The sequence below is a fragment of the Apodemus sylvaticus genome, chromosome 7, assembly GCF_947179515.1.
Source record: "Apodemus sylvaticus chromosome 7, mApoSyl1.1, whole genome shotgun sequence".
Taxonomy (NCBI): Eukaryota; Metazoa; Chordata; class Mammalia; order Rodentia; family Muridae; genus Apodemus; species Apodemus sylvaticus.
Window position 1 is genome coordinate 24,781,170 of NC_067478.1, and position 19,010 is coordinate 24,800,179.

General features: G+C 45.5%; 2 protein-coding genes across 2 annotated transcripts in view; both read left to right on the plus strand.

Annotated features, from left to right (window-relative positions):
• Nucleotides 1-14,916, plus strand: part of Pik3cb (phosphatidylinositol-4,5-bisphosphate 3-kinase catalytic subunit beta) — a 95,844-nt gene extending 80,928 nt beyond the window's left edge. Inside the window, exons 19-23 of the mRNA XM_052189232.1 lie at nucleotides 3,615-3,782; nucleotides 5,383-5,506; nucleotides 8,708-8,853; nucleotides 10,376-10,508; nucleotides 11,499-14,916. Of these exons, the coding sequence (XP_052045192.1) occupies nucleotides 3,615-3,782; nucleotides 5,383-5,506; nucleotides 8,708-8,853; nucleotides 10,376-10,508; nucleotides 11,499-11,636 (709 nt within the window). The 3' untranslated portion in view covers nucleotides 11,637-14,916. The remainder of the gene's footprint in view (nucleotides 1-3,614; nucleotides 3,783-5,382; nucleotides 5,507-8,707; nucleotides 8,854-10,375; nucleotides 10,509-11,498) is intronic.
• Nucleotides 14,917-16,039: 1,123 nt separating this feature from the next.
• Nucleotides 16,040-19,010, plus strand: part of LOC127689539 (coxsackievirus and adenovirus receptor homolog) — a 28,646-nt gene continuing 25,675 nt past the window's right edge. The window contains exon 1 of the mRNA XM_052189233.1: nucleotides 16,040-16,082. Within this exon, the coding sequence (XP_052045193.1) occupies nucleotides 16,040-16,082 (43 nt within the window). The remainder of the gene's footprint in view (nucleotides 16,083-19,010) is intronic.

Consider the following 19,010-nt stretch of genomic DNA (forward strand, 5'->3'; position numbering starts at 1 on the left):
CCTTTACCAACCGCAGGTTTGTCCAGATAATGGGTCTTCCTGGGTTACAGAGCCTGAGCTGAGGACTGGCTTCTTAGCCTCATCAGCCTAATTGAAAGCTCCAGCCCAGCGATTTTCTCTGCATTCTGGCTTTGTTCATTCTGCCCAAAGTCAGTGTGTGCTTGTTACAAACTTCATTGTGACCTCAGAAAAAGGGAGGCAGCCCTGTGTGGGAGGGCAGGGTGTGTCCTGTGAGTGTCCAGCGGGATGGTGCTGGCACTTTGACCTCTATCTCCCCCCTTCCCCCCTTTTTTAAGTGAAGTGCTTGGAGGTCTTTCAAACTCCTATCTCCTCCTCACAAAACCTCCTTGAGTGTTTCTATAAATACCCGTGCTCAGTGTGCCTGGCCTGTTTGTTTTTCTTTTGGGCAGCACGCACTCCTCTATGTCAAGTATTTGGTACCTCCTATATGTTACTATTTTAGTACTTGTAACAATGTCCTGCTTCTGGTGGCAACAGTGTGTATGCTCACTTAAATTTTCTCTGTGTCATGTTACCCTGCTGCCTTTCATATAAGGCATATCTATGTTGAGATGCCTTGTTTTTTGCTTCATAGTTAGCAGTCAGTTTTTCCTGCCAACTGAAAAGTTGTCAACCTCAAATCTGTGTGACATTTGGCAAACTTGACAGTGGCCTGTGCCTCTTGCCCCAGTGCCAAATGAAAAGGGCAGTTGTCTCCATCCATGTGCTCATCTGAGTTTTATTGCTGGAAGTTTTTAGGCAGGCAAGAGGGACAGGAACTCTCTACTATGCAGTCCTGGCTGCCTGTCCTGGAGCTCATGCGCTCTGTAGACCAGGTTGGACCCACCTTCCTTCCCTCCACCCCACCCCAGAGTGCTGGGATTAAAGTGGCTCTACTGATGGAGTAGTTTTACTTATAGGAGACCATGCAGAAGTTACATGTAAGATGTTTAACATGCAGAAGTTACATGTAAGATGTTTAATGGTATTGGTCCTGGCGGGGAAACATGTGAGAGTAACTCAAACGCTAGGTCAAGGAGGGCTTGCCTCTGACCCTTCCCTGTGTGTGGTATCTTTCTCCAACCCTCTGGCATCTCCTTCTAGAATCTATGCTCTCCCATAAAGGTAGCATTGTCCCCAGGTCCGAGAGTGTGAGAAAGTGAGAGTGTGAGAAAGGAGGGTAATGTCAAGAGTGCTGGCATGGCCTTTATAAAGACTGGATGGAGGCCCTGGTGTGATCATTGGGTGGGGGGTGGGGAGGGGTTCTAAGCTTGGCCCCAGCATGACTTCTGTCAACCTGTCTTTCAGATGAGGATGTTTTTCCTTCCCATTGTGAAAGCCCATCTTTAAGTCACTGATTGCTTTCATCATTGCTTGCTTTTGAAGAGGAAGTTGTTGGACTTTTGCCCAGTGTGGGCTGCAAGTGGGATGGGGGGGTGGGGATGCAGGAAAGCAAGAAATCTCCTTTAACCCAGCACTGTTTGCTCTGCACAGGCTGTGTCATACTAGGCTGACAGGCACTAGGAGAAAAGGGATTTTGTAATAATTGAATTATTTTTTTAGAAGTAATTTTAGAAACTAAATCAGCTCTCCTTTTATTTGATTGTTATGTACACTAATGAACTCATCCCCCACTCCACACACACACACACACACACACACACACACACACACACCCTGATTTCTCTCTCTCTAACCCTCATATGAACTGCAGGACCCCACGCCAGCTTTCCAACATCTTGCATCTTTTCTCACCTTGCTCATGTGTTCTTTCTGACCCTGTCCTGGAGCCTTCCTGTTCCCCCCCCCACACACACACACACACACACACGCACACAAGGCTGTTAGTGAAATGTAGGGCTTTTCTAAGTCGGCTCAGGTTGGCCTTGATCGTACTGTGTAGATCAGACAAGCCATCAGCTCTCTGGGAAGAGGGGTGCATGCGGGGCCCACACAAGAGACCAGAGGAAGAAGCCAGTTGTCCACCTGTCACCTTATTCCTTTGAAAGAGGGTGTCTCACTGAACCTGGAGTTAGGTTGTTGGCCAGAAGTCCCCATCAGTCCCCCCTTCCTCATCTCCTCAGCATACCTGGCTTTTTGTATAGATTTTGGGAGATCTAAACTGAGGTCCTAACACTTATATAGCAAGCATTTTTACCCACTGTGCCATCTCTTTATCTTAGAGATCTTTTTAACATCTTAAAAGACTTTTAAATTTTGGATTATGTGTATTTGTGTAGTCTATGCATGTGAGTGTAGCGCCCTCAGAGACCAGAAGAGGGCATCAGATCCGGCCCTCCCCCAGCTAGATTTAGAGGTTGTCAACTCTCTGATGTGGGTGCTTGGAACTGAACCTCCGTCCTCTGTAAAAGCAGCAGGTGCAGAGCCCTCTTCCGTCAGGGCTTTCCTCACAGTGACCACACTCACATTGTGCCTTGTGCTTCATAAGCTTAGTGAGAGTGGGACTGCTTATTTCTGAATCAAGTGTACCACAGAGCTGCACCCAGCCATTTCCTGATCCTCTACATTATGTCTGTTGGTTCGTTGTTTGGGTGAAGGTCTCATATAGCCCAGGCTTGCCTCAGATTTGCTATGTAACAATGGATGAATCTTGCATCCAGGTCCCATTGTGCCCGGCTCTGTTCTTATTTTGTGTAGTTAATTTAATGTTACTTTGGATCTCCCAAGATAGTACACTCCATTACCAAAGTATTCTTTTTCCTCTCTTTGTTTTAAGCAAGTGTTTCATGGAACCCAGGCTGGCCTTAAACTTGGCTATATAGTCAAGGCTAACCTTGAACTTCTGACTCCCATCCCCAAGCACTGGCAGTTCAAGTCTGTGCCACCATGATCAGCACAAGTAACTCTTAAAAGCATGATTTGTGTATGTGCATGTCCTAAGAACGACTTGCAGGAAGCTGTTCCTGCCTTCCAGCACGTTGGTCCAAAGGATTGACTTCAAGTCATTGTTAGGCTGGGCATCAAGCCCCTTTCCCACTGAAGCAACGCGCCTCCCCACAAGTCACTCTTTTTATAATATAGTTTTGAGAAAATTGGAGAAAGTTTGGTGTTGGTGACAAATGTCTTTTTTTATTATTATTATTCGATATAATTTATTTACATTTCAAATGATTTCCCCTTTTCTAGCCCCCCCACTCCCCGGGTGACAAATGTCTTAATCCCAGCACTCAGGAGGATCTCTTGAGTTTGAGGCTGGCCTGGTCTACAGATTGAGTTCCAGGACAGCCAGGGCTACACCAAGAAACCTTGTCTTGAAAAAATGAATGATTCTGGTTTTAGAACTTTAGAGTAAAAAGGGATGAGTTCTTGTTTGTGGATGTGCTCCTGTTTATCTGGGCAGGCTAACTGAATATTTCATGAGCATAATTATACAGAAAATGATGCATTTAGCTACAACATTCTGGTAAACCATTCCATCTGTTTGCCCAAGTTTCATTCTCTAGTAGAAGGTAGAACTTCCATTTTCCACATATAGCATTACTGACTGACAAGATGTCAATAAAATTCTTCTTTTAATTCAAAGGGGAAAACTTACAAAACTCTTGTTTCCTCTCATGGAGAGCAAGGCCCTTGTGTCTGTTTTCTCCTTTCAGGATGCTCCCCTATGGCTGTTTAGCAACAGGAGATCGCTCTGGCCTCATTGAGGTTGTGAGCACCTCGGAGACAATCGCTGACATTCAGCTGAACAGTAGCAACGTGGCTGCCACAGCAGCCTTCAACAAAGATGCACTCCTGAACTGGCTCAAGGAGTACAACTCTGGGTGAGCGTGCCCTCTTCCTTTCTCCACATGGACACTCTGACAGATTATGGTGACCGGACAGAGGCCCTGACTGCTCAGAGGGAATGGCTGCATTGCCTCAATCAGCATGGAGGACTCAAGGGCCTTTATTAACGTCTTACAACTTCATGGCAAAGTATAGAAGCTTTTCAGTATGCTAGGATGCGTTTTCAAAATAGTGGACTGAAGTTCTCTTGTTTATTTGCATCACCTTATGTAATTATGAACTTACTTTCTCATAGGTTCATTTTTTTAAAAGAATTATTTATTTGCTTTGTTTCGTTTTTTGGAGATGGGGCAGCTCTGTAGTCCTGGCGGTCCTTGAGCTCATGCTGTAGACTACAGAGATAGATCTTCTGCCTTTGCCTCTCCGGGCTGGGATCAAACGTGTGTGCTATGATGTCTAGCCTTATTGTTATTTTAATTGAGTGTACACATGTGGCTGTTTGTGGGTATGTACACATGAGTACAGGTGCCCATGGAGTCCAGAAGAGGGGTTTAGATGCCCTGGAGCTGGAGTTACAAGTGACTGTGAACCACCTAATTGTGGGTACAGGGAACCAAACTCAGATCCTTTAGAAGAACAGCAGATGCTCTTAACTATGCTGCCATCTTTCCAGCCCTAATAGGTTAATTTTATGATCAAAGTAAATGAATGAGTTTATATAGTTGTGATCTCTCCAAACTAAAAGAAAAATATTTAAAATTTTGTTACTGGGTTGGGATATACATCAGCTAGTGGAGTGCTTTCCTGGTATTTGCAAAGCCCTGGGTTTGATGCCTAGGTCCACAGACAGACAGTTGGATAGTGATACCTGCCGTAATCTCAGGATTCAGGAAGTAGAGACAGACATGAGACCCTGCTTCAGTAATACTTTAAGAATAATAAGTGTTATCTCTGGTTAAGGTGATGGACTGCACCACTATTCTAGGAAGTAGAGATCTCACTTCAAAGGAAAGTGCTTTCAAAGCATCGTTGGCCAAATACTTCAAGTCAGCTTTAAATGTCGTCACTCACATAGCTCAGGGCTTTCGTGGGAGAACAGATCAGTTTGTCTTACCCACAGCCTTCTACCAAGGTTCTGTGTCCTCACTTAGCCTGGATTCGAATCTGATGCCACCCTAACTGGAATGGCTTCCTCCTGTACCAACAGTTAGGAGGCCGAGGGAGGAGAGAATTGTAATGGGTTCAAGGTCTGGTAAGTCCCATGGAGGTCTTTGTGCTAGCCTGGGCTATAGAGTAAGATTTTGCCTTCAAAATGCTAAAAAACCAAAACAAAAGCTGGTGAAAATGTTCCCGGGCCTAAGGATGATCCAACAAAACCCATGGTGGCCTCTCACAGTACCTTTTATGTATTAAGACACAACTTAAGACCTGCTGGAACAGGACTCCCGAGACCTAGGGACACGTGACTGAGGCTCTGCTGAGAAGTGGCTTGGCAGCCAGCCTGGCTCACCTGCTTTGCCAGTCCAATACGTTCACTCTGCTTGGCAGCCTGGTGCGATAGTTTCCCTGAGCAACGGTGGGGCTTAGTTCTCATTTCCCAAGCTGGAGTTCTATCGCTTCTCTGTCTGTCTCCAGAGACGACCTGGACCGAGCCATTGAGGAGTTCACCCTGTCCTGTGCTGGCTACTGTGTAGCCTCTTATGTCCTCGGCATTGGTGACAGGCACAGCGACAACATCATGGTGAAGAAAACAGGCCAGGTAAGCTGCACTGCAAAGACTGTGGGTCGCAGTGATAGCAGCGTGTGTTTTGTCTTTCCTTCACCTTCCTGCCAACCCTGGAGACTCTCTTATAAGCATCACCTGCCAGGACAAAAGCCGATGACCTTGCTGTGCACAGCCCCTCTCTAGATGCTACTTGCTTTATGTGTTATTTATGATCTGTTGCTTACATTTATTTAAATGTTTAACAATTGCTATTATTTAAAAATGTCCTGTCTTTTCATTGCAAGAATTTGTATTTGAATCTGATTTGATGATTCATACCTGAAATCACAGCACTCAGAAGACTGAGGCAGGAGAGTTGCTTGTTTGAGACCCTGTCTCAAACTAAATCAGTGAAAATTTAAGAAAATAATCAGTTGGGGGCTTGAGAGATGGCTCAGTAGCTAAGAGCACTCACTACTCTTCCAGAGGACCCCGGTTCCTTTTCCAGCACTCAAATGTCTATAACTCCGGTTATAGCAGATTTGACACCATCTTCTGGTTCTACAGGCACCAGGCATGCATGTGGTACACATATATACATACATACATACATACATACATACATACATACATACATGTAGGTAAAAACACTCATGCAAATGGAATAAAAATAAATAAGATCTTTTTAAAAATAACAAATGCTGAAAAAAAAAAATAAAATCAGGATGGAGCCTGAGTGATCTGTTTTCTTTCTTAACTTACCTTGTGCCTGGGGATCTTGCCTGAATGTACTCCTGAGACTGGAGGTGGAGAAGCTGCAGCTGCAGCCCGTGCTCTCAGCCACTGACCGCTGATCCTTCTCTCCAACCCCCAGGCTGTTATTTGTTTTGTTTTAACCATAAAGCTTGATTGTTGCAGGAATTGGGAGAGATATAGGTAGTATCTTTCTGAGGTAGCTAGGGAAGCCAGGTGATGTGATTTAATTTCAAATAAAAACTATTTAAATTGTTCATAAACAACCAGGTGCTATTTGTAACATTTTGTATATTATACGCAGACAAGACACTTGGATAAGTTTTCAATTTAGCTATGCTTAGATGCTGTCAACTAGAGTCATGTCATAGTGGAGATCTCTGGATTACCATGCATATAGCCCTGGGGTAGACATTAACATGTGGATGTGGTGATAGTTGGGGTTCTCTGTGTAGATCAAGCTGGTTTTGAACTCACTGAGATCTGCCTGCCTCTGAGTATTCCCTGAATGTTGGGATCAGAGGTGTGCTGACTGAAAATAGAATTTCCCACCTTCTAGGAGATGCTGTGGTCTGCTGGAGCTTTGGTAGTTGGGCCTTATATCCAAATGTAGACTCTCTCTAATTTGTCATTACAAATTGAGTACTTTGGCATATATACTTTTCCCTGACACCCCACTAGAGTGTTCAGAAATGTCTGTAAATCTAACAGTAAAAGATGATAGGAAGAGAATACAGTGATTGAAAGACATCAACAGATGTAGGGGTGACTGCAGTAAGAGGGAGAGGATCGGTGCCCAGCAGAGCTGACGAGTGGAAACCTGAGTGTCTTAGAGAGCCATAGAAGTGTCAGCAAAACAGAGGAACTAGAGGGACCAGCTCAGCTCAAGGTAGAAACACAGAAGGATTAAATGTGGGGCTGTGGGAAGTTTCTTACAGAGTAGTTGTCTTCTAGCACCACCCCTTCCCTACTCCCAGAAGGACCTAAAAGACATGGTTTAAGAAGAAACTGATCTTCTGACTCACAGACCCTGGGTGCTGCACCAGGGCAAAGACCTCCATGTTAGATATGGGGTGAAGCTCAAGTGACCAGGTGCATGTTCTTACTCTCTGCAAAACGCTTGAGAAAAGTAATTGGTTCTAGTGAAGGGATTTTTACACACATAGCAGCCTACATGCCAGAGTTAGGAATCAGAAAGATCAAGTTTTTTTCTGATGTTTTAAAATTTTATTTATTTTTATTTTGCATGGTGGTCTGTGTGTGTGTGAGAGTGTGTGTGTCTGTCTGTCTGTCTGTCTGCAAGGCTGCACTTCTATAGAAGCTAAAGTCAGTTCTTTTTCCACCACGTGGGTTTGGAGGGAGATAGAACTCAAGTCTATCTTAGACTTCGGTTTTGTGGCAAGTGCCCTTCAAGAGATTTTCAAATGCTGTGTTGGAAACTTTATAAGACAATGAAAAGTTTAGCCTTTATAGCTTGGAAGAGAGGTGGCTCTAATCTTCAACAGCAAGCAAGCAAGCAGGCAAGCAAGTGTAAGATGCAATAGACATTTTTTAAAATTACATTTATTTTTGGAGCTATGTTTGTGGGGACTCAAACTTGTCATAAGGCTTAGTAGCAAGCTCCTGAGCCATCTCTCCAGCCCTGGAATAGATTAAAAAAACAAAAAGATAGGGACTCACTAGATAGCCCTGGCTGTCTAGACCATGCTGACCTCAGACTCACAGAGATCACCTGCCTCTGCTTCCCAAATGCTGGGCTTAAGATATGTGCTGTCACATCTGGCCCAGGAATAGACATTTTCAGATATTCAAGGTTTTAAGCACTGAACCTCATCTGTCCTGTTTTTATTTTCTTTCTTTCTTTCTTTTCTTTTCTTTTCTTTCTTTTTTTTTTTTTTTTTTTTTTTTTTTTTTTTTTTTTTGCTTGTTTTGTTTTGTTTTATTTTTGAATTTGGTTTTTTCGAGACAGGGTTTTTCTGTATAGCCCTAGCTGTCCTGGAACTCACTCTGTAGACCAGGCTGTCCTCAAACTCAGAAATCCACCTGCCTCTGCCTCCCAGAGTGCTGGGATTACAGGCGTGCGCCACCACCGCCCGACTTATCCTGTTTTTCTTATGTGTTTCTTAAATGGGTTCGCACTGGCCTCAGCCTCCCACCATAGCCTCTAAGAAGTGACATTGCAGACCTATGCCGCATTTCTCAGAAGAAAGATAGCCACTGAAGCCAGTCTAAACCAGATACTCCCCTGAAATGTTTGCCATTTTCAGAGATAGTTCTAGCTGTCCAAATAAGGATAAAAGGGTAGTGCCACGGCCTCTAGTGGGTAGAGACCAGAGATGGCCAAGCACCCAGCACTGCATACCATGGCGTCCTGTGTCCGCTGCAATCAGGCAGACGGCTCAAGCAGGTGATATATTAAGTTAGAGCCTAGCACTACAGAAGTCATGCCAAATAGAAATATTTGAGATTCACTTGGAAAATAAAATACCATTTGTTTTACAGCTCTTCCACATAGATTTTGGGCATATTCTTGGAAATTTCAAATCTAAATTTGGCATTAAGAGGGAGCGAGTACCTTTTATTCTTACTTACGACTTCATTCATGTCATTCAACAAGGAAAAACGGGAAACACAGAAAAATTTGGCAGGTGAGTATTACCCTCGTGTCCAGGAGAAATAGCTACCACTTCTGGCCAGTTGACTCACATTTCCTGATGACTTATTACTTTGCCGCTGCTGTGATAAAATACCCCAATAACAGCAACGTCCAGGAGAAAGGACTTACTCGACTTACAGTTTAGGGGCCTTACTCATAGGAAAGTCACAGGAGCTGGAGCTTTAGGAGGGGGCGTCACCTTGTGTCCACAGCCAAGAAGCCAAGAGCACCTCATGTTGCTGCTCCCTCCTTCTCCAGACTCCCAGCCAGGGAGCAGTGGTACCTAGTGTTCCCCTGATCAAACACACACAAGGCTAGCAGTCACAGGCACCCCAGAGGCCCGTCTCCCAGCTGCTCTAGGTTCTGTCAGTGGACAGTTAACACTAGCCATCTCACTAACTGAGGACTATTTAGATCTGGGAGATTATTGTTCTGATAACAGAAGACTTGGGTGTGGGGAGGAATTACTGTCAGATCCCTCACCAGTTCAGAAGTGACCAGGAGGGGGATGTGCAGAGACTGCTAGAAATTTGAAGTTACTGTGTTTTAGCATACTTTGTACCTGTTTGAGAAAATTTTCTCCCAAACTAATATATTTGACAGGAAGCTGTTGGGAGAATGGTTTTTTGTTATCGTTTCTGTATGGGGAACAGAGAGGGAGCCTGGGTTTGATGTAAGTGTTGTTGCTTGAATGTTCCCTAGCACTTAGACTGCCTCTGTTTCTTTATCTTAATGGGGACAAAAGGCGTTGAAGAAATGGCTCAGCAGGAAATCGTGCTTGCTGCTAAGCTTGGGTTCAGTGTTTGAGCCTCAGAATTCTGTAGTGCAAGGAGAACCAGTTCCTTCACATTATCCCTTGGCCCATGCTACACACATACATACACACTCTCTCTCTCTCTCTCTCACACACACACACACACTCTAGATAAATAAAGACATGAGTGAATGAATAAATAAATGTGAACCAAAATTTTAATGTGGGCAAAAATAATTGAGTGGTAAACAGAGGTGTGTCTCATGGATCCCAGACTCTGCTCAGTCAAGACTGTTCATAACATTTCTGGTGGGATTGGGTTGGAGGGTTCTTAACCATTGTGATCTTAAAGGGGAAAAAGAGGAACAACTAGGACTGCACATCATCAGCTTGAATTTTAGGGACTGACTGATTAGTTAGCTGGAGCCCAGGAGAGCGTTCAGAAAGGCCCAGGAGAGGAACCGGCACTGTTTTGTTTTGTATCAGCAATGTGGACAAGAGGAGCTGCGTGGCCGGGCGGTGAGTGTGGTGTACGGACTGCTGTTGCCCTGCCTATTACTGTAGAATCTTAATTCTGATTTAAGGAGAGACCTCTGGGTGTAGAAAGCTTGAGTTATGTAAGTTATAGTCTAGGACAATTCTCAGGGAGGCACACATGAACTGAAGCTCTCGTGGAGGTGCCCTCGCTCTAAGATGTCTTCCTGTTTTCCTTTGCAAATGTCCCCCCAATGCCATGCTCTGGGACGCTTCTTCACTCAAGGTTCCGCCAGTGCTGTGAAGATGCGTACCTGATTTTACGGCGGCATGGGAATCTCTTCATCACCCTGTTTGCGCTGATGTTGACTGCAGGACTTCCCGAGCTCACGTCGGTCAAAGATATACAGTATCTTAAGGTAAGACACCGTTGTTTGTTTAGACTTTGTGGGCACGGGGCTGAGAGCTCCATTCAGAATGTCCAAAGGGGCCAGGCATTGGTGGCATAGGCAGCAGATGGATCTCTGAGTTCGAGGCCAGCCTGGTCTACAAAAGGATTTCCAGGACATGTAGGACCCTGTCTCAAAAAGCCTTTAAAAAAAATATTTTTTTTTTTTTGCCCAAAGGGAACTGGTGTAAATACTTCTCTGTCAAGATGGCTTAGGGAGGGCCACCTGCTGCCAGGTCTGAAGCTCTGAGTTCAGTCCCTGGAAAGAGAACTGACTCCCTAAAGATCTGCTCTAACATAGGCGCGCGCGAGCGCGCACACACACACACACACACACGCACACACGCACACGCACACACGCACACACACACACACACACACACACGCTTTGACTCATGCTCACAGGCATGGGCATGCACATGCTCACAAAATAAATGTAATAAAAAAATTTTTTTTTATGAAGGTGACTTAAGAGTTACCAACCTCCAGTCATCCTGTTAAAATAGAACATCCAAGGGAGTGGACCAAGGTCATTTCCTCGATGTTTACCAAAAAGAACTGTGACGTTCACATGAAGGAGTTTGTAATGTAGATGGTTTCTCCACAGTGGAAGGGGCATGCTATCGTGCTGGTGACTGTCGCCCACACTCTGGGGCAGTAGCTGCCTGGCACTTTGATTTCCACCGGTTTGCCTGTGACCGACAGTCATCAGAGCAGATGAATGTCTTGCAATAATTACAAATTAATTCCATCCGCAAAATTCCTTTGCTAAGGCCACATTGTTGTCCATCCTCTGAGGTAGCATTTACGTGGAAATGTGGAACTGTGGCCGATGGGGAGGCTGGCCACACCATTGTCTTGTAGATGATGTATTTGCATGTCTCCATCGGGCGAGTGACATCACACTTCTCTCTCTCTCTCTCTCGCTCTCTCTCTCTCTCTCTGTCTGTCTCGGTTTTAGGACTCTCTTGCCTTGGGAAAGACTGAGGAGGAAGCACTCAAGCAGTTCAAGCAGAAGTTTGACGAGGCCCTGAGGGAAAGCTGGACTACTAAGGTGAACTGGATGGCTCACACGGTGCGGAAAGACTACAGGTCTTAGCGTCTGCTCTGCGCCACCGCACGCGTCTGTGTGTGTCCTTTCCATTTTGCACTTGCACTATTAAACATGACCTTGCCAGAAATGCAAAGGGAATGAAATCCTGAAGCTCAGATGAAGTGGAGAACACGGAGTCCGCAGAGCCTAGTCTACCCCCTGGCTGCCCACCCTCTGCTCTCAGTGCTCCCAGGACTCATCATGGACAGCAGCAGCAGGGCCCTTCCCTGCTCACCGTGCACGCACGCCGAGGGAGGAATGCTGCCAGGGACTGTCTGGGACCTTTCCTTCTTTTCTTCAGTATTTGGTACTTTACCAGAGAGGTGTAAATACGTCTTTTCAGTGTTGCGACCAAGTACTGCCACTCAGCCAACAACTTACCACATTTGGGGGCTGGGAACTCTTCAAGGAAGGTATCTCCCTGTCCTTTTTAAACTGCGAGAGCTACAAATTTCATTGATTATGTTGAACATATTATTTTTCAAAGGAAATATTTTAAACCTGTGAAAACTCACTAATTTTGTTAATATTTATCATGGTGGCATCATTTCAGCCAGACTTGCTGAGAATCTATTGGTGGGGCAAATATAATATATATAATATATATATATATGCTGCATATATATTTATAAAATTTCTAGTGGGAGTTCTATATAAAAAAGATGTTTCTTTGGTATTCTTCAGCCTGTGTTTTAAAGTTTTACAAAAGCAGAGCTTTTTCCTAAGTTACCTTTCAGTTAACTATGATCCAGTTCTTCCAACCGCTTCAGTACTGAGGCGCGTGTGAGTGCGGGCTCTCTACGGAGCTCTGAGAGTTCACTCAGAACACAATACTTGAGCAGGTGTATCCAAGGAAGCGAACAAATGAAAAGGAATCTATTTACAGGATAAACTCGAAACTTAAATTCCAGTATTTTAGTAATATGCCAGCTGTTCTTAATGTATTTATTAAAATGTATAACAATGTGATTTTTCAATGGTTTTAGTTTAAAGTGAAGTGGATTCTTGCCACATGGAAATCTTTAATTTATTTGTTGAGGTACCATATAGTCAGGGTGCTAGGTGACGAGTGGTGTTAGCATGTGCAATAGGAACTACTGGTTTGCTGTGTGATGGATTTCAGGATCCAGCAAAACTACTGCTTCTCCAAAGACCCGCGGGAGCCCGCAGGTGTCAGCGGCATGGGCAGCACAACTGAGTACTTGCCCTGTGACTTCAGTTTTCTATGGGAATTTTATTAAAGGGTGTTTAATTTTGTTGTCCTTCTTAATGTTTTCAGTCAAATAAATGGGTGGTTTTGGCTGTTTGGGACATGTGGGCGTCTTCTTTTTGGGAAGCACAGAGTCTTTGCAACCTGCTCCCACTGGGACTCTCCCAAATGGCCCCATCAGTGGACAAGCCAGCCTCAGCCTCAGGGCCTCTGCCCAGCTTCCCCTGGCCTTCTAGTTCCTCATGGATGGCCTGGGAGGCCTCTTGGACCAACGCAAACCTAAGAGGAGGAGATGTTTCCATCAGTTTGCTGTTCCACATCTCTCCTGCCTCTGCTCTAGTATATGTGTTCATGTGCATGTGAACATGGGACAGCCAGGGCAGTGTGGCTCAGTAGCTAGGCCCTGACAGTACTCCATCCATACTTGATGAATTGTCGTCTCTTTCTGAGAAGATGGAAAGCAGGAAGCTAACCACATTCTAGAATGAATTCACACTCTAGGCCGTACTCACGTCTGCTTGGACAAAGGCTGGTTAGCCACTGCGCTGACTTTGAGCAGGCTATATTTTATGTATCCTTAAATGCCAAGCATGCTACGAAGCACATCTTCTCTCTCTGGCTCTCAGCCCAAGGCCCAGGCTCCTTCCAGGTTGCCTTTAAGACCTTGGTGTTAGTATTTGGAGGCTGTCAGGCAGCACAGCTCAAAGATTATCAGATCACATGTGGATGGTGGTCACTCTTTGTTCCTGGGTGCATGTGTTAGCTGTGTCTCATCGTTGTGTAACTCGGATTAGCTGGAGTATTGTGTTTCTGTGATCTCAGCACTCAGGAGAAGCTGGGGCTCAACACCATTCTCAGCTGCAGTGAGGTTGAGGGCAACCTGAGCTACATGAGACCCATCCATAAAGTAGAAATGGTTTTTAGTGTTTTCTAACTTGATTTTCAGAAATAGCTATATTCTTGCCACCCTAAAATTAGAACTTCTGCTCAGAAGCTATACTTCCTATTCCACTCAGTGTCAGAGACACCCTAAGGATACCACTTATTCTCCTGTGGTTCAGTGGGTGCTCTTAAAAGAAGTGTCAGGTCTTCAGCTTGTGTTTCACCATCTGCCCTGACCAGCTCCTATTTTGGCCCCTTGGGGCATAGTTAAAGCCAGGCACTTGTGCTGTAACCCCTGCCAGTTGGTTACTTAGCATTTTTGGAAAATACCTCTTTAAGGTTAGGTTGAAGGCAGGCCTGTATTGTATCTTCTTAATTAGTGATTGATGTGGAAGGGCCCAGACCATGTAGGTGGTCCCACGGTGGGATGGTAGTCCTCTGTGGTATAAGAAAGAAACTGAACAAGCAACATTACTCTTGACCTCTTCAGTTCCTGCTTCCAGATTCCTGCCCTGGTTGAGTTCCTGGCCTGCCTTTGGCAGTGATGGACTGTGATGTGGAACTAAACGCTGCAATAAACGTTTTCCTCCCAAGTTACCTTTGGTCGTGGTGTTTCATCACAGCAACAGACGGTATAAGGGGATACCACCAACTGCAGTTGGATTAATGTAATTTTATTGCCTATTTAATAAGTAGACTGGAACAGACCATTGTTCGCTCCTGAAGGAATTTTAGATTTTAGAGTGGAGAAGCCACCCAATTTAGGAAGATACTTGTCTAATCTTCAGGCTTCTCTGAAGCAATATCTTATTTACAGAATCTGAGAGCACCTACCTCATGATTGCCTGCCTGGCCCATCTCTACTTCCCCACGTCTTCCTTCCACGTTACCTTCCACTTAAGAAAACACCACCAGGTCTTCATTCAACATTGTGACAGTGAATAACTTTGATACTTGATCTTTTTCTACTTCATAAAATGTGATGAGATAAAGATTTAAATTGCAAAATGCTGCGTGCCTGTTCCTGTAGCTGGGAGGATTTTTGTTTCCTTGGCTAAGAGGAGGTTCCCCGGGTCCATCATATTGTCTCCCATGTGTATGCAATTCCTCTTAAGTCTACAGATTCTACCAAGTTAAAGTAGAGTGTGACTCTGCCCTTGGTCTTTGAATAAAACCGTTCTCCATGCAAACTTATTGTGTAGCCAGTATTGCAGCTGAGTTAATCTAATTGATTAATTTGTCTTGTCCTTCCTGGGCTAACAAAAGGATGGGGTTTTCTTTGTTTATTTTCCTTGAGACAGGGTTTTTCTGTATAGTCCTGGCTGTCCTGGAACTCACTGTGTAGACCAGGCTGGCCTTGAACGCAGAAGTCCTCCTGCTTCTGCCTCTGCCTCCCAGTGCTGGGATGAAAGCTGTGTCAGGGCCAGGAATTATACTAATTCCTTGCTGTGTGCCAAGCAGGAAACAGGTGTATTTGTCTCCCCACGCTGTAGAGCCATTTCTAAATAACTCACCCAGATGGTGGCCAGATCGTATCTACCACACCACAGCTGCTGCCTCTGAGGTGTAACCCCAAGTTTCTCTGACGCTGATCAGACATTGTCCAGGAGGAGCAACCCAGAATGAACAGCAGGATGGCATAGCTGACTCTGAGGGTCCACCCTGACCTGGAGGGACTTGCAGTCAGTATTCACACCTCCTACACTACACTACAGCCCACCTTACCCTCACCGGCCCTGTATAGCTATACTTTCAAATCCCACGAGCTATTTGACCAGCTTCCCTGGTAGAGTAATCTTTAACACAACAGACATCCCCCAAATCCCAGCCACAGGTTCGGGACCTTACTAGAGAAAAGTCACCACACCTTAGCTCACCCGCCTCTGTAAGAAGATTGCTAATGCAGCTGCCCAGTTCTCCTACCCCCTAGAACTACAGACCAGGCTCTGCAGTCAACAGTAGAAGGGGAGACAGAAGACAGCTGGAGATGCCTACACGGTCCATTCAGTGGTGCAAGTTGTGTGGTGCTGCAGCGTGGTTTGCCACCGGTTTCTGGAGGGAAGGCAGGGGCCAGGAGAGGGCAAGAAACACAAACTCCCAACGACTGAGCAGGTGAATTCAGGAAACTCAGCTCAAGCAGCACTGGGCGTTTCCCTTAGTCAGGAGCTGTGCCAGGTTGCCCTGGTAACCGTACATGGGGGGGTGGAGCTGGCACAGGGGCCAGATGCACCTGCCCAGTTGGATGGGGCATGCCTGGTGGCAGTAGATTCCTAGGGAAGCTGAGGACCTGGCCCTGCAGCCCCACTGGGCAGCCGCCATGGAGCTTCTGCTGGGCTTCCTGTTCCTGTGTGGAGTCATGGGTAAGTCAGGGCCATTAGGTCCCCAGCATTAGTTCTGCTTCTATGGGGACACTGGGGAGGATCTGGGCAAGGACAGGGGAGCTGGCTGGGGTACAGGGTGGAAGAGCTGGGCACTGAACTCTAAGGTTGGGCAAGGGAAGTGGGGGGGCCTCAGGGCATATAGTGAGCCTCTTGCTTTTCCCCAGAGCACTGTCGCCCAGGGAGCAGGATATGATTCATTTGTTCCTGCCTTGTCCCATGGTAGTTTGTGTTTAGTCTCTCCTGAGTATCTGTCTGTCCAGAGATTTCACATGCTTGGTCAGGTACAAGCTGACCGACAGAAATCCTAATTCACTGGACACCCAACTGCCCTGAGCCTTGGATGGTCCAGGATACCTTAAGAGAAAGGCACTGAATAGACACATTCTTAGGCTTAGAGGCCAACCACAGCTAGGATTGTTAACTAAATTAATTGACAACAAAAAACAAATAACAACAACAAAACAACCCAGCAAAGTAGTGCTTTTCTTACCTACCCAGAGCAGAATGCAAAAGGGAACTCTGCCCTCTGCTTCAAGTCCATGATGTATTGACTGTTTTTTTTCTTTTTTTACGAGATAAAATGACTTGGTAATTCCTGAAGAATACATCAAATACATTGTGTTGCTTTGCCTTCTCTGGCAGCTGGGGCTGCAGTGGGTGTGGAGGTAGGGAGCATTTTTAAAATGCAAGGACCTGTCACGTGTGTGATGCATACCGGTAATCCCAGCACTTAAGATGAGGCAGGAGGCTGGTGAATGTGTGGACAACTTAGGCTGCATAGGAAGCCCCTGTTACTAAGTTAAGTTACGTGTTCTGAGTCCTGGTGCTCTTTCTGCGAGAATGGCTCTGGTTCCATTAAAATCCTATTTACACACCCGTGAACATTATCCATGAGCCAGTGCTCTGTTAGCAAGCCTCCCACCTTCTTGATATATTTTAAGGTTGGCTGAAGTTTCCCAAGTCAAGTTTCCTGAAAAGATACAGGGACAGTTACCAGTTTCTATCATTTAAAAAAAAAAAAAAAACAACTTTATTTAATGTATGAGTGCTCAATGCATCATATACATCCTTCTGCCTGAAGAGGGCATCATATCCATCCCCCTGTAGATGGTTGTGAGCCACCATGTAGTTGCTGGGATTTGAACTTCTGGAAGAGCAGCCTGTGCTCTTAACCGCTGAGCCATCTCTCTAGTCCCAGTTACCAGTTTCTATGGTTCATCTTCAGTAAAGCTACGTTTCAGAACACACTTGGTGTTTTCTGATGTGGAGGGGGTAGAGAAGGGGAGTGGGGGGTTGGGGACATGGTTTAGAGTCATCTAGAGCAGAAATGAAGGCTGTTGTCACTTAATAATCTACCCTGGAGAATCTTCATATCATTGCCTGGATTTAATTTTTTTCTGGAGTGTTCCATCTTGATAGATACCATCTTAATCCAGGGCATTCTGATACTACTTAGTAATTCTTTTACTCTTTGGAATCTAGTTCCCATCTCCTCTACTCCTGTAAGGGCACAGTGTCCACTGTGGTCACATCCAATGAACAAGTCACATTTTCACCTCTTGCCCGTCAGCCTGAATTGCTCTGAACAGCACTGGCTTGCCCTTCTCAGCTTGAAGCGTCTTTCACTGAACTCTTCACATTTCAACCTTGGATGACACGGGGGCAGGGAAGCGTTCTTTTCCAGGCATTCTGCTTGGGGGTTCTAAATACTTCAGATATCATGATGTCCAGATCTCGTTCCAGACTTAGGGAATTTTCCTCCTCCCTCTCCTCTCCTCTCCTCTCCTCCCTTCCCCTCCCCTCCCCTCCTTTTCCCTCCCCTCTCCTCCCCTTTTCCTTCTCCTCCCCTCCCCTACCCTGCCCTCTCCCCTCCTCTTCCTCCCCCCTCCTCCCTCAAGGACATTATCTGAAAGACTCATTTGCATTTCCAGCCCTTCCTTTCTTTTCTTTCTTTTTTTTCCTTTTTTTAATTGAGTATCTTCTTCATTTACATTGCCAATGGTAAAGCCTTTCCCAATTTTCCCCTCCCAAAAGCCCCCCCAAGGATTCCTACTCCTCCTCCCACCCCCTGCCTCCATGTATATGCCCCTCTACCCAACACACTCCCACCTCCCCCCTCCCTTTCCCTTTTTTGGGACCTCTATTGAGCCTTCACCTGATCAAAGACCACTCCTCCCACTGACGCCCAACAAGGCTGGAACCAAAATGTGTACTGCCTGCATGTATGTCTGTGTGAGGGTGTCAGACCCTCTGGAACTAACCTTACAGACAGTTGTGAATTGCTATGTGGGTGCTGGGGCCTCTAAGAGCACCCAGTGATCTTAAACCCTAAATCATCTCTCTAGGCCTAAGATGAAAATCATTTTAATTGAGACTGAAGCTTTAGTGATTCTATGGAAGAGTGTGTCTATGTATGAGGGAAAGAGAGGGCCTTAGGTCATGATCCTATTCAGAAAATATGTGTACAGAATCTATAGGCACATTTTAAAAACTCTTGGTTTTACATTATAGCTTACTTTTCCATGGGCTTATGAGTTGTATATTTAAATTTTTATAAGCAACCCCAGTCCCAATGGGAGAAAGCCAGGGGTAAAAGAATACGATACATATGTGTGGACCAGGTGTTGTAATGGTGCGCAACCCCAGTCCCAGTAGGAGAAAGCCAGGGGTAAAAGAATACGATACGTATGTGTGGACCAGGTGTTGTAATGGTGCTGCGGAGATCATGCAGTACAGTGGGCAAGGCTTCAATCCAGAGACAACAGCCAGTCACCCAGTTGTGCTACCAGACAGGCTTCGGGTGCTGTACAAGAAAACCTGATGTTTTCCTGTCAGTCTCCTGGGCCTCGCTAGCTTTAAAAGCCTGGTTACCGTACGTCAAAGCGCAGGGTCTTAGGCTTTTACAGC